Genomic DNA, 15428 nt, shown 5'->3' on the forward strand with positions numbered 1-15428 from the left:
CCCATCTTCCTATGTGTCAGAGCCACTTAACATGTACATACATTTTGACCCAGCAGTCTTACTTCTAAGGAATATATCCTAAGGAAATAAATCAGTTCATGAGTTTAAAGATTTAGTCATACAAATGTTCTTAGCAAGGTTCATTCTCCAAATATTAATTAGATATTTACTATCTGCCAGATATAGAAGAAGAATGTTTATATGTGTACAAAATTAGAAACTGCTTACAAGTTTAAAGAGAATTGATTGCGGAAATAAGGCACCCACATGACATAACATTGTGCAGCCACTAAAGATGATGTGGGAGATGATCAAGGAGCACAAACAGAAGCATAGTGACCTAGTGGTTCAGAGCATGAAGCTTGGAGAGTGAGGACGCAGCTCGAGTCCTCCATGCTCTAGCCTTTGACCCAAGCAATTTACTTCTCTCTGAGCCTCAGTTATCTCACCGATACCGTGGAGAATAATCACATTCACACTGTGTGATAGTAGGTGTCATCACACAGGTGAAAGACTTAGAACCATCCTTGGTATCATAATCAGTGCTCAATCAATGACAATTAGTAGAATCATTTGTTAGCTCTTTAATGTGCAAACAGTCACAGTCACAGAATCTTATGTGTAGTGTAAGATTGGAGTGTGTGTATGTATGTATGTGGTTGTGATGATACAGATTATACATATTCATATCCATGTACACATACATATACCTATGTGCTAAATATTAATTTGTTATCTGTAGGTAATGCGTTGAGGCTGATATTTATTTCTTTGTAACCTTTTTTGCCATATTAAAAGTGTTCTACAGTGAATATAACTTTCACAATCTCTTATTGTTATTACTACTGTTGTAATTATCATCATGTTTAAGACAACAAAAAGGCCAGGACTTTTATAAAGAGCAACTCAGTTATCAATGCTCCAGACATGGGTTAGCTTCTTAAGTGCTCCCATCAGCTTTAGGAGGTGGGTGACACTGTTATTCCCCGTTTTACAGTGCATAAAGATGAGGCCGACAGGAATCAGCATTTTGCCCATGGTTGCACAGGGAGCGGAGACGCCATGTGCTTGCCTGTACCTTCATGCTCTGTGGCCACCCAGCTGCAGGAGGAAATACATTCTTAAGAACAAAGTTTTGTTAGCAAGCACAGGCACTTCATCAACAGCCTGGGGACGGGTGCAGGCTCTCACCATGCTGACATCCCCAAAGTCCTTTCTGCTAGGGGACAAAGTGGAGACAGAAGAACAAAATGGGCTGGATGGTCCTGGAGGCCGGGATCAAGTGGCCACAGTTTTCAGGAAGGGAAGCTTGTGATGGCAGCAAGCCAAGAGGGGCTGACTGTAGACATTAGCTAATTGAGACAGAGCATTCATGATAAATGAAAACCTCTTGGTACCTCGCCCAAGACTGTGATAGCCGCTCAGTCTCTAAGTGATGTGCCCTGGGACAGACTCCATTTTTTGACTTCAGCTTTCAAGTTCAGATTCATTTCTGTCCCCTCACCTATCCACTTTTTAAACTCTTTTTTTATTGACAAAATGGAAATGGATAATTTTTAAGTTATAAAAAGAAAATACACTTCTTCGGGGGAAAAAAAGAGAAACAAATTGGTGTCTAGAGAAAAAGATGCTGTTTTTTCTTTTCCATTCATCTTGATAAATGCTTTGTACGCTCCAGATCATTGAATCCTCACAACAGCTCTATGTAGTAGGATTGATTTAAATATCCCTAATTTATACATAAGGGACCTGAGTTTTAAAGTTACTTCCTTTATTTGGCAGTGATTGATTAGTATTCTGTTCTATGCCTGTGCCTAAGGTACACAGACATTCCCTTATTAATAGACAGATATGTTATTTCTAATATTTTTACTATTATAAATGATGCTTTAAAAATGTCTGTATATTTATTTCCCCATATTTGTTCATGAATATCTATTGAATTCCTAAATGTGATATTGCTAGATCAAATGAATATTTTACATTCTATTTTTTCCTTTCAGTTTTCCAGCACTTACTTGCATGCATGCATGCACACGTGCACACGTGCACACGTGCACACACACACGCACACACATGCACGCGCTTGCACCATTCCCAATCAGTGAGCATTTACTGAGCACTTATCATGATTTTTGGTGCTCCACTCCCCTTAACCCTCGACCATGTTCTGAAATAAGCACTCTTATCATCATCATCTCCGCTTTCCAGATGGGGAACTGAGGCACTCAAGACATGAAATCACTTGCCCATTTGACTCCAGATCCTGCATACGTAATCTAACTATATAACCATGCTTCCTTAGGCATCATGCCCGTCTACTGCCTCTAGCCTGTTCAGTGGCTTTTTCAAGCCTTCCAGAAGAAAGTTCAAAGTTCATTGCAACAACAACAAAATTTACCCAATGACCGGGCGTTTCTCAGACTGAGACATTTGAACTCTATTCTCCAGGCAATGGGGAGCCATAGAATGTTTGGTATCAGGGGGCAGCAGGGCTTGAGAGGGGTTTATGTTAGTCATTCTTTTACAGAGCTTGCTAATGGGCACCAGGCTCTTCTGCTTCCTTCAAATGTATGAAAGACTTACCCAGTGTGCTGGAAAGGGGGTTGTCAAAAATTACTAAGGGGATTAGAGGCAGCTTCTGTGTATAACCTCCTCGCACGCCTATCCTTTCCCAGGCTGAATTCTCAAGGTCACATCCAACTGCAGCACCTGCCCAAACTTATTTTCTGTTTGTTTGATAAAGGGAAGTGAGTTTATGCTGTAGGATTCCCGGTGGCGGGTTTATTTTCTGATCTGGTGAGCCCCGTGCTCCTCCGTCTGGGAAACCCTGACCAGGTGACACTTCTGGGAAGTGGTGTTTTTGGAAACCAAGCCAAAGCAGTGCCTCGCTCTGCCCCTGGGGCCACTGAATAAAGCTGTTGGAAGAGACCGGAGGCAAGCTTCTTCCGTGGGGGCCGAGTCTTGGGTCACGGCCTTCAGTCCACATCTTAGAAAAGAGAATAGGATTGCAGGTCATCACATCTAAAAATTTAAAAGATTATATTCCAGCCCCCGCAGACTCAGGCTCAACTCCTATTTATCAAGCACCTGTAAGATACTTGACCCACACAAAGTCTCAGGAAGTTCTCATATTGATTAGAAGCCTGGCCTTGGAGTCAAGACCACCTGGGTCTGAATCTCAGAGTTATCCCTAGCTCTGTGATCTTAAAAAAGTTGCCTTACTTCTCTCAGCCTCAATTTCCTCCTCTGTAAAATGGAGAAAATCATAGTGTTCATTCCAAAAATAGTTGGGGAGTTAAATGTGTCCAAAGCATGGTGCACCATGCCCAGCTTGTGCTGAGCACAGGATAAGTGTCCCAGTGTCAATATTGTGCAGAAATTGTGCTTGTCCTCATACTCCCAGCATGGACCCTGGGCCTGGATTGTCTCTAGCTCTCTACGACTCTCTGGACTGTCCTCATAGCATAGGACACCATGCTTCTGTGGTCTTGCAGCTCTGTCTCCGTCAGTCCCTCAACTTTCTTTCTTAGTCTGAGCCATGCAATCTGGTTGACCTCAAGTACCTCCTTCTTCAGAAGCCTCTCTGGTTCACTGTCCTTCCCCAGCGTGCTGTCTCCTTCTGCTCATCAGTATTCAGCATCACAGACCTTAGCAGCCTTATAACAACCTTGACTGTTGTTATACAATGGACTGACCACTTTATAACTAGACTGGTAGCTCCTCGATGGCAGGAACATTTTAAGTTTCGCCTTTCCGTGGCCCTTGGCACAGAGCAGAAAATGTGTAATAGAGGCTCAGAAGCTTTGTTTGAAGGACAATATCACTGTATCAGTAAATAGCAGAATTAATGAATGAGTGGGTGGATGAATGTGAAGGAATGAATGAAGGAACAAGTGAGCGCATAAACAAATAAGTGAATGAATGAATGAATGAGAGATAGTGAATGAGGGGTGAGGGAGGAAACAGATAGAGGAATATGTGACTTACCGACCAGTGGATTTGGGGCTCGTGGACACAGTTTGTCTTGTCCTCGTCCTTAGCCATGACCTCCGGGCCATTCCCTCTCCAGTCTCAGACCTACTTTTTCAGTTCCATCCACTCTCCCCTTCCTCCTGTTCCCTCTCACCTGTCTCCAGAAGTGATGACTACACTAATTTGTTCACAGACCATTAACTCCTGGGCACTAGAAGAGGCCAGCTCTGAGTTGGCAAGGGCTGGGGTGCTGGTTCTCTGGCCATCGGGAGACGTCATAATTCTCTTGCATGCCCACCCATGCAGCCAGCTTCTTATCTCTGCCTTGGCCCACTTGCAGATGACGACTGCACTGACTCCTTCACGCCCAATCAAGTCGCCAGGATGCACTGTTACCTGGACCTGGTGTACCAGAACTGGCAGCCCTCCAGGAAGCCGGCGCCTGTTGCCATTGCCCCCCAGATTGTGGGCCACACAACCAAATCCGTGATGCTGGAGTGGTTTCCCCCCATCGACGGCCGCTTCTTTGAAAGGTGAGTGTGGCCTGTGAAGTGTCGTTCCCCTTCTCTCTTTCCTGCCAAGAAGAGGAAATCTTGGAAGGGAAGTGCAACTTGGAGAGGGATGTTGCTGTGTCCTCTGTCCTTGCTTTTGTTTAAAGGGTGCCTTCACCGCCTAGCACAGGGACTAGTCCATATAGGCATGTTATAAATTTGAGGATCAGGGAATAAGTGAATGATGGCTAGTAGAAATTAATAAGTAATAAAACATTTTAAGTGAGTGGCTTTATTATTAATTATTATTATTATTATTATTAAAAATCTGGAAACTTCTATTGCCAGTACTTCTGGAATAGAGGTACTGATGTGGTCTTCATAAGCTCAGGACTTGAAATTGGCAAATATCTTCATAGATGTATTATATATGAAGGTACGTGTATGTGTGTATGTGTGTATGTGTATATTCACACATTATACCTGAATGCCCATGTGTATATGTAATATATATAATTAGAATCTTTGACTGTGCCCAGTGTTTCTTTATAGAATGAAAGGTAGAATTTTAAGAAGACCAGGGGCTGATAAACTAAGACACAAAATACTTCAGTTCTGCATCCCTGTCTGTCATTTCCTAGCTGTATGGCCTTGGGCAAGTCGCTTTCCCTTCCTGAGTCTTATTATCCTTCCTTGAAAATTAGGTCTAATGATACCTCAGTAGCCTGAGATGAAGACCTGATTCAAATAGTCTCTTCAGGATCTCAAGCTTTAAGGGAACCAGATTTCAAAAGGTCATAAAAATAGACTAAGATGATGACATCTATTTTAGAACTGAGCTATAATATAGGAAAGATTAGTATAGTACCCCTTCCCCAGCCCTTTTTGGGGACATTTATCCGATAATGATAATATAATATTGATGATGTTGAAAATAACCAGGAAGTCATTAATATTACTCTATGACTGTGGTTGCTGCCACTTATCAAGTGCTTATTCTATGCCAGATTATGTACTAAATGCTTTATATACAGAGTCTCATTAATCTTTTCAGTAACTCTATAAAAGGAAGATCATCTTCCCCATTCCGCTGAGAAATTTGAACAAGAGCCCATAGAAGGTGGTAGGAGCTGGGCTCCAACTCACATTTTGCAACGTCTGGTCTCAGACTCTCGTGTGTTTTCATCATGTTCTTCCAAAACTTGAATTATGAAGGAAGGGCGTGCGTGCGTGCGTGCGTGCGTGTGTGTGTGTGTGTGAAAATATATTAGATCATGGCACCACATTAAATTTGGACTCTAATTTTCCATTCTACCATCAGTCCCTGAATCTACAACCTTCATTTGGCAGCTGGGGGAATGTGGCCACGGGAAAGGAAATGCACTCCCTAAGCCCTCTGTAGAAAGCCCCCTGCCCCTGCCCCAGCTGCCCTCACTGGGAACGCAGAGCCGGGTTTGGGAAACCTCATATGACACTTCAGAACAGGCTTTCCAGCAGCCCGTAGATTTATTTATTTTTTCTATGGCAATGAGAAGTATCAGACTTTTGGTCAAGACTTGGCCTCGATTCCACTTAAAAATGGAAGTTTTGTAAATGAAGCTTCCTGTGTATGTATTCAATTTGTATTTCATAAAGCAGTTATTGTCCATTAAATAAATACCATCTGATTGTTGGAAACCTATTGGAGGGTTAATTGTTGTGTAATGAGATATGTCTCTATTACATAGTGCCCTCAGCTTCAATCAATATGTTTTTAATAACCTATAGTCAGTTGGTACTTGAGGCTCATACAATAGCTATTCTGTTCAGTCTAAGATTTCATAACGGAGTTATCATATGTTAAATTAAAACTGACATTTTAGAAACATGTCTAATTAGAGTTAACAGCTTCGTAGACCATAGTCTATGGCTAAAGGAAGTCAGCCTACAAGTCAATAACTTGTTGTGAAGGAATGGAACTGTGTATCTCACTCTCCCTTGCATACAGAGTATATATTCCTGAAATTGGCTTAGTTCAAAGTACCCAGGCTTTGATGTCAGATCGTCTGTGTTTCATTCTCGGCTTCACCACTCCTAGGCTTTGGGACCTTGGGCAAGCCATCTCACCTCTCTGGTCCTCTCTGACCCTCTGAGTCATCCATATAAAGGTGTTCACTTCACCTGGCTTTTGTGGGGAATTCAACAAGATGACATCTTTGATAAGCCTAGCACACACTCTCTATGTTCAAAAAATATTAGCTCCCATCTTGTATAAAAATTTCCAGAGATGTTTAGCTACTTGAAAATGTTCTTTCCCTGCAAAATCTCTGGTGTTTTCCACTACATCCATCAATGCCAACCTCTCGCCCCTGGCCATCCTCATGTCCTCCTGCTGTTCCTCACATCTGTGGTCTAAGAGAATACAAGGGTTTTCCTTAAAAAAACATATTCAGATCCTCCCACAGACTGTGTCCTCACACATAGGCAACTGAATAAATAATTCAAGGCCACCCCCGGCTTTTCTAACTCCTTTATTTTTATCTGTCTTGCAAACATGTGTTGACTGGATGGTTTCAGCTATCTGAACAACTGACTGTGGTGTATTGGAAAGAGTGCTGGACTGAGAACCAAGACACCTGGGTCAGAAGCCTTCGTGACCTCATCCACGCCCTCTTCTTCAGCCTGTGTTCTGGCCTGTAAACCAAAGAGTTTTAGCCTTTCTCAACCGAGGTTCCTATCCTAAATCTCAGAAAACAGAAGATGACTTGAGTAACTACTTTCTTAATTCTCCTAAGGCTGGTACATAACTAGCACCATTCTAGATGCATGGGAGAGAAGTTAATTCATTATACATAGTGGATGCCTAGGACAGTCCCTGTCCAACAGGACTTTCTGCAATAATGGAAATATTCGCTGTCTGTACTGTCCTTTGTGGTAGCTATTAACCAGCTGTGGCTATGGAGCACTTGAAATGTGATGAGTGTAGCTGAGGAAATAGGTTTCTAAATTTATTTAATTAAAATAGCCACGTGTGACTGGTGGCTGTCATATTGGACAGCGTAGACTTGGAGTTAAGCACTGACTCTCACGATACCGGTTATGAAACAGCATCTCTTTCAGCATTAGTATCCTGTATTTCTATGATTTCAGTGTGTATGTGTGTGTGTGTGTGTGTGTGTGTGTGTGTATGTGTGTGTCTGACTGTAGATATAGGTACCCCTAATTATCAGATAAATGCCAACAGTAAGAAACACATATTATACACTACCTGGATGTGTAGGACAGTGCCTGATTTGGGTAAAACCCAGACTGACTCTATGACTTTCCAAGCAATGGCCTCGGAATGATTACTTTGTACTTGTGAACCACAATTTCCTAGTCTGTAAAATGGGACCATCATATCAAATATACTCACTCTTAGATGATCAATGCCTAGTACTCATACAGCACCAACAACCAGAGGCTGTTCAGTGACTTCCTATTGAATGAGTAGATGAAACAATGAATGAACATGTGAATCCATGATTGAATATGAGGGGATACACTTTGTGGAACTCTGTGCAAATAAGACACATTGTTCTGTCAGGGGGACAATATTCATCAAAGTATTTATTGGGAAACTAGGATGTGTCAAGAACTCAAGGAAGTACAGGTGACTCTGTGTAATTTTTTTTAAAAAGCATCTAAAAATTAGGAAGACTCAATGACCATTAATGTCATGTGGTTCCTGATTCCATCTCAGGACATTTGTAATCTCATTGTCACCATAAAGCCATCCGTGTCACTCAGATCCGCTATGCATGGATTATGGCCACTGTAATAGAACTCTGCCCTCCAGAGTGAAACCGAGAAAGTCCTTCTCTTCATTCCTCATTCTTTGCCTATAAACATATTTGTATAATTGTTATTATTACTAGTCCAGGAGTAACTCATACATACTCAAAATATAGAGAAAATTCAGAAAACCAGGAGGAATAAAAATAGGGGTGGAGGATCATCCTATATTCCACTACCCAGAAATTACTACCAATAATATTTTGTCACATTAAGGTTATTTGAACAGCACTGAGATGCTGCTATAGAGTCAGTTTTGAATATGACTTTTTTCACTTAACCTTGTAGTTTACACATTTTTTTTTGTAATAACTGCTTACCATTCCATTGAGCAGATTAAACTTAGGTTATTAAATCATTCTCCTATCACTGAATATTAGTGTGCTCGTAAAATTTCTACCTATATATTTCTACCTTCATATTTATTCTAATAAAGCTGAGGACGTAATATCTGCAATTTGAGGGTCTAGACTAGGTTAGTCATGAGCCTTAACAACATGTCTGAGTAACTAGTATTTATCCATCCACCCATCCATCCATCCATCCATCCACCCATCCATCCATCCATCCATCCATCCAAGTACACATGTTGACCACCATATAAGCGGATAAGCAGGGGCATCATTTGCTCAGATTTAGGTTTGGGAATGAGCTCTCTGGCAGCTGTGTGGAGGAGGAATAGGGAGCATCGATAGACTGTGATGCTCTCACAAGCATGCTCTTCCTTACCACATGAGCCCAGGGGCTGTAGAGCTTCCCTCTGAAGGGAAATCCTTAAGACTTATGATAGGGCTCCTCCATAATGTCCTTGCAGGTAGCCATAGGATGGAGCTTCTTCTAGGAGTAATGAAAGATGTATTGGCAGGATCATTGCGTTTTGAGAAATAATGGTTTGGGCTGGCACATTTCTTGACATCTTTCTCCTCTTTCCAGTTCCTCTGCAGAGGTCAGTAAGATTTGCAGAGTTTGAGGTCCATACTAGTAAGGAGAGAGCTCATCCCCCTTTTGTCCTGGTAACTGCCTCCTAAACGTATGCCAAGTATGGAGAACAAGTAGAACCCAGAGTCTTTTCTGGCTAAAGGGAGGTGGAATCTGAATACAAAAGACACCAGATGGTGGGGAAGCTACCGTGATATTCCACTTCTGGGGCTGGTCCCTTTGAGGGATTGGCCCGGCCCTTGGAAAGCCGCTAAAAGGAATTAGATGGCATGGTAAGGAAACTGGTTTGGCTGTTAAATCAAGGAGTGACCCATTTATTCTCAGACTGTCAGGGCTGGAAGGTTCTTTAGGCATCATCTAGTTCAGCCCACTCATTTCCAGATGAAGGAAAGAAACCGTGCCTTCTTCCTGTTTAATACCTAGGAACACAGGATGGTGCCTGGCACTTGGGAGCTACCTGATAAATACTAAAGAATAGAATTCGAGGTCAAACGGGGCAAAAGATTTTCTCACAACCACAGATAAAATTCTCAATGGAGCTTCGAATGGTTGATGAAATTAAGATTTTGCCAGTAGTAAGTGAGACTTTGGCCTGTTGATTCTGTGTTGCTTGAAGTTAAAGGAGTGTATCCCCCATCAGAGCAGAAGCCACTTAGACCCAAACAAGCTCCTCGCTGGGCAATGGAGAGAGATTTCTGTTACGGTCATATTCTGGAAGCTTTGGCATGGAAAGGGAGGAAAGGCAATATCATACAACAGGTGTGTTCTCTGCCCTGTTGCTTTTGGCTTAGATGAGTCAGAGGCTCATTCAACTGTTCCTAAGTCGGTGTATTTCTCTTCTTTCCTTGGCCTCCTAGAGAATTGGGATCAGCATGTGACCTTTGCCTGGAAGGGAGATTCCTGGTGCAATACGCCTTCAACGCCTCCTCCCCGATGCCCTGTGGCCCATCAGGACACTGGAGTCCCCGTGAAGCAGAAGGTAAGCCAGCCTGGAAGCTCATTTTCATGTTAGATGTGCAAAGAACAACTCTTTTAATGCATCGGGAGTTTTATGATTTCAGTAGTCTTTTCCACATACCATCTCATTTGATCTCAAGATCGCCCTACAAGGCCAGCATGTTTTAAATTTTTAAATTTTTGTCCTGTTTTCCTCAGCTTTATTGAGCTATTATTGAAATATAACATTGTATAAATTTAAGGTATACAACATGATGATTTGATACACGTATATGTTACAAAGTAAGTACCACAATAAGGTTAGTTAACACAGCCATCTCCTCACGTAATTACCACTTGGGGGGGCGGGGGGGAGAGCATTTAGCAGCTACTCTTAGCAAGGATGCGGGATTGTTAAGTCTAGTCCCCATGCTGCATATTAGAACCTCAGAACTTACTCATCTTATAATTGGAGCTTTGTACTATTTGCCCAACCTCAAGGCCAACATCATGTATTCATTCAGCACATGTCTTTTTTGAACATCTGCACTGTCCTAGGTATGCCATCCCACTTTACATATAAGGAAACAAAGACATTGAGATATTAAATAAGTGCCCAAGGGCACACACCTGATAAAGACATGGGGTGTGTGTGCGTGTGTGTGTGCGTGTGTGTGTGTGTGTGTGTGTGTGTGTGTGTGTTTATATACCTCCAGATCCTGACAGCTGTAGGTATAAACAAGATCACACTGGTATCAATATACATATTTGGGGCTTCAAGACCTCAGAAGTCTTTGATTCTCCTTCAGTTATTCTGGGAACACCCAGGCATTCTCACACGTGTCATAACTTTTCCTCTCAGTTTCTGCCATGTGCCCTTCTTTTGGGGATCCACTGAAGGCAGACCTTTGAGGTAAGCAGCGCATGGTCACCGCTGGTGTGTTTTCTGCCCATGACCGGACCCTTCCGTGCCCTGGAGGGGGCCTCCTGGGCCTCCCAGGGGCTGGCGAGCTCTGTGCTCCCTCACAGCACCAATCGCTGCCAGATCCGCTTGGTTTTCTATAGAAATGAAGAGAGTGCCTTTTGCCCAGTGTTTTGTTGCACTGTGTCCCTGAAGCAAGGCTGCTCGGAACTTTGAGAATCTCGCGGGCTAATTAATGCCTTTTCAATTTCCTTCTGCAATGTCTCTTGCTTTAAGGCTCAGCCCTGAAGGCAGGCTGGCAGAGAGAGAGAGACCCTGTATTTTCTTCTCAGTCTTCTGTCTTGCCCTCCCTTACCCTCATAGACTTGCACTTAGGACATCTCCCCTCACACACACACACCCCCAGCTATGTCCCTCTTGCTCCTATGCAGGTCAGTTCAGGCCAACCATCCTTGGGTGGGGTCACCAGTCCATCAGAGGGAGCAGAATCCGATTCCTCATTGAGGTTCAGTGAGAACTCCTCCGTTTTCCTCTATATTTTTAGAAGATTGAAAAGAAAAAGGCCAAGATAGAATAAAGCAAAGCAGAGAGATCAGAGAGGAAAGTGAAGGAGAAAAATGACAACACTATACTTTATCTTCTAAAGTAGCTTAAAATAAAAATGAGAGTCAATCTCGGGAACTCTAAACAAGCCCATCTGGAATGCAAAGCAAGAGAGAAGTCTGGGAGAAACCTTCAGTTCAGCCTCACAGAATCACAGGAAGTCAGACTTGGAAAGGGTGCCTGGGGTCATTCGGCCCCAGTTCCCACCCAGCGCAGGGATCCCCCTGGTGCCCGCCCTCACGGAGGCTCCCCCGACACCAGCTCATGTACTTCCGTGGCCTTCCTTTTCTAGCTCCATTTGTTAGAACGTTCTTCCTCAGATCTGCAGTCGTGACTTTCCCACCCAAACCTAACCCATGTTGGGTTCTCAGAAAAGCAAGCGTGTGTCTCTTACCGGATAAGACTTTGTGTGCCTGCAGAGTGTGAACCAGTCTCATCTATGGCCGCCATAGGAACTTTGCACGGGCACTGTGTCGGGCCGTGGGCAAGGCCGAGCTGACCGTAACAGGGGAGTCAGAGAAGTAAATGGGCCATCACCATCCGGTGTGTTGAGGCCCGTGCTAATAGAAGTACTGAGCACTGGGGGACCAGGAGGAAAGAGGCTTCACCCAGAACCACCCAGAACTGGAGACGCAGGCTTCCTGGGGAAAATCACCACGTCAGCCAGTAAGGTGCATTTGAGAATGTGAAAGACATTTGGAATGCGTAGATCAGTGGTTTTTCCCAGTGTGATCTTGGAGGCTTATGAGGTTCCTTGAGACATTTTTGGGTATCCTCAAAATCTAAAATTATTTTCATAATAATACCATGACATCGTTTACCCTTTTCACTCTAACTCCCTCCTGAGAGCAGTAGGACTTTCCAGTAGTTACATGGAATGTGATGTTATTATTACTTTGGTAGCATATAGAACACATCCTTCTGTGTTCTCGTGTTTTGACGTTTCTCAGTTTTAATTTATGATATGGTAACTACTAATAGACATAACCCACATAAACAAAAGCTATTCACAAATGCTGGAAGAGCTTCAGTGGATTCGGAGTGTAAAGAGCAAGGCATGGAGTGGGGAGAGGCTGGACTGGGTGAGATATATAACGGCCGGACAAGGAATGGTTCGGGTTCATGCTGAGGGCGGCGAGGACACGTCATGTGCCTTGGCAAGGGTCTGGGATATGGTGAGATGTACATGTCGTAAAGATTGCTTGGGTCACTTTGTGGAGAAGAGAGGGAGGAAGGAAAGGGAACAGCTACATGCCTATTGCAGCATTCCAGGAGCGGTGTGGTGGTGGCCTGGATGAGGCCGGTGGCAGTGAGAATGGAGAGACATCAATGACACTGAGAGATATTTGGGAGGCAGAATCAGCAAGACTCTCTCCTGAGACTTCTCTGGCTAAAGTCATCTTTTTTTTTTTTTTCTCCCATTCGTGTGAATGAAATAATTTCCAGACATCTCCTCACATCTCCATCCAACTCCACTGTCAATTGGTTAAGTCTGTTCCTGGTTTGTCCCTGACTCTCATAAGGCATGATATGCAGAGACAAGTTCAACTGGAAGTGCTGAGCCCCTGGTTCCCTCCGCCGATTCAGGCCTCTGAGGGACCCCAGCAGCCCCGGGTTTTCCTTCAGGATATGTCAATTTAGTACATGAAGGCCAGGAAAAGACACTGTTCTTTTTTTAGAGCATCCTATTACAGTCTCTGTGATCCGTTTGGCTCGGACCCTTTTTAATATCCTTGAAGAAATAAACTTTTCCATGAGCCAAACTGTAATTTATTTCTCAACTCATTTTCATCCTATTTATCTTTGTGTGTTTAAGATTTTAGACTTCCCAAACTAACATAAAACTCCCAAATCCATGAGCGATGCCAGACGTATCTTTGGGGTTGGGGAGAGAGCATGTTGAGGGGGGTGGCGGTGAAGAGGACTAGATTTTGGTTCTGGCCATCAGTACACTCTATGCCCTTGAATGAATCACTTAGCTTTTCTGAAGATAGCATCTTATCCACAGAATGAATGTCCTTTCCAGCTCTAATATTCCATGGAGTCATAACTTCTTTATTATCTCCATATTAAAAAATAGAAGATTCTTCATTTAATATATTTATTGAACATTCATTGTGTTTTATTAACTCTATTCCATGAGCTTCAGGTAAATAGTCACAGAAAGTCTTGCCTTTGTCTGCAGAAAGTAGTTGTAATCAAAAGAAACTCTGTTTCCTACCTTTTTAGCAAAAACCATATTTCATAGATATTTTTTTCCTGAGGTATTCAATACCATGCTACATTTGTAGCCCAGTAATTAGATAGCCAGCTCTGAATGACTCAAATCCCAATTAAGATCACTTATGTAAGTATATAATACATGATAAGTGTTGGATTTTTCATGAGAGATTAACACATGGCACTGTTTCCATTATTACTTTTTTTAATTTGTGAGTCTTTTCCCCCTTTTAATGCCTAGAGTATTTCAGGTGTGCTGAAGTATTCATCTGGAAAAAACTTGGCACCAAGTTTTTATGACTATTTTTGTGTCAACAGCTGCAGTGTATATATATATACATAGATATATAATAGATGTCTGTATAGATCTTCATAAATGTAAATTTAAATCAACATAAGTATATATAAATATATTTTACACACATATATGGCCTCATTGCTAGTGGACAGCTTATATAAACATGGAACTTTTTATTTAGTCATCATTATATGTAAATACCTATTAATAACGAAGTAACAGTACCTCTGCACTTTTCTTTCTCCCTCCCTCCCTTACTGTTTCATTCCTCTCTTTTCTTTTCTCAGCCTTTCTCCCTGCCTCACAACCACACATTCAATTCATTTCCCAGCTGTGTCCACTTTTCTCCTTCGGGACTCTGATTTTTTTTTCTCATCTCCTGCGATGTTCCCTTTCTCCCAGCCACAGTCGTGCATTAGTACAGCAGCCTCCTAAACTGCTTTCATTAGACTAGAAGTTTCACGAGGACACAGATCATGTATTTAGAAACCTGTTTTCTCAGTGACTAGTCCCACCCTTGGATACAAGGGAGTCACTCAATAATTACTCCTTGAATGGATGGATGGATAGATGGATAGTATCTGTGTCTCTTAAACAATGGTTGTTTTTTGTTTGTTTTTTTTTTCTAAAAGACAACTTTCACTTGTTTGATGAAAATCCTTCAATAGCTCCCCATCTGTCTCAATATAAAGTTCAGGTCCCTTAAAGTGACATACAAGCCCCTGCTCAGTGGTGGTTCTACTTAGTTTGCCAGCTTTATCACTCGCTGCTCTCACATTGCTTTCAAAACCATGGCCGTATTAACTCATGTTCTCTGTCAACTGTTGTTTTTGTTTGGAATGCCTCCTCTTCCCAGGTTTTTCCTTGTTAATTCCTCCTTTTCAGAACAGAGCTAAGATATATGTGAGCATAACTCAAATGGGATAAAATACTTAATAGATAAGTATTTTATAAATAAGTATTTACACAGCAACCTTGTGAGGTAACATTATAGTGGGTGACATGATGAGAAGCTGTATAGCTGATGTTTTTGTCCAACTTTCATGGCTCCACAGCTCGGCCTGCTGCTTAGACCAGCAGTATCACGCAATATTCTGCTCCCTATCAGGGAGTTACTGAATCGTCTGAGTCTCACTGTCTTCTTCTTTAAAATGAGTTTCCTAACACCTGCATTATAAACTTATTGCCAGGATGAAAAGACCTGAGGCCTGTGATATGCTTGGCACGGAGC

At 42.4% G+C, this 15428-nt stretch overlaps 1 protein-coding gene across 1 annotated transcript in view; it reads left to right on the plus strand.

The window, feature by feature from the left end:
- PAPPA (pappalysin 1) overlaps window positions 1–15428 on the plus strand; it is a 191787-nt gene that overhangs the window by 27201 nt on the left and 149158 nt on the right. The window contains exons 4-5 of the mRNA XM_023531045.1: window positions 4316–4508; window positions 10076–10197. Of these exons, the coding sequence (XP_023386813.1) occupies window positions 4316–4508; window positions 10076–10197 (315 nt within the window). The remainder of the gene's footprint in view (window positions 1–4315; window positions 4509–10075; window positions 10198–15428) is intronic.

Source organism: Pteropus vampyrus, unplaced genomic scaffold (genome assembly GCF_000151845.1).
Source record: "Pteropus vampyrus isolate Shadow unplaced genomic scaffold, Pvam_2.0 Scaffold61, whole genome shotgun sequence".
NCBI classification, from domain to species: Eukaryota; Metazoa; Chordata; class Mammalia; order Chiroptera; family Pteropodidae; genus Pteropus; species Pteropus vampyrus.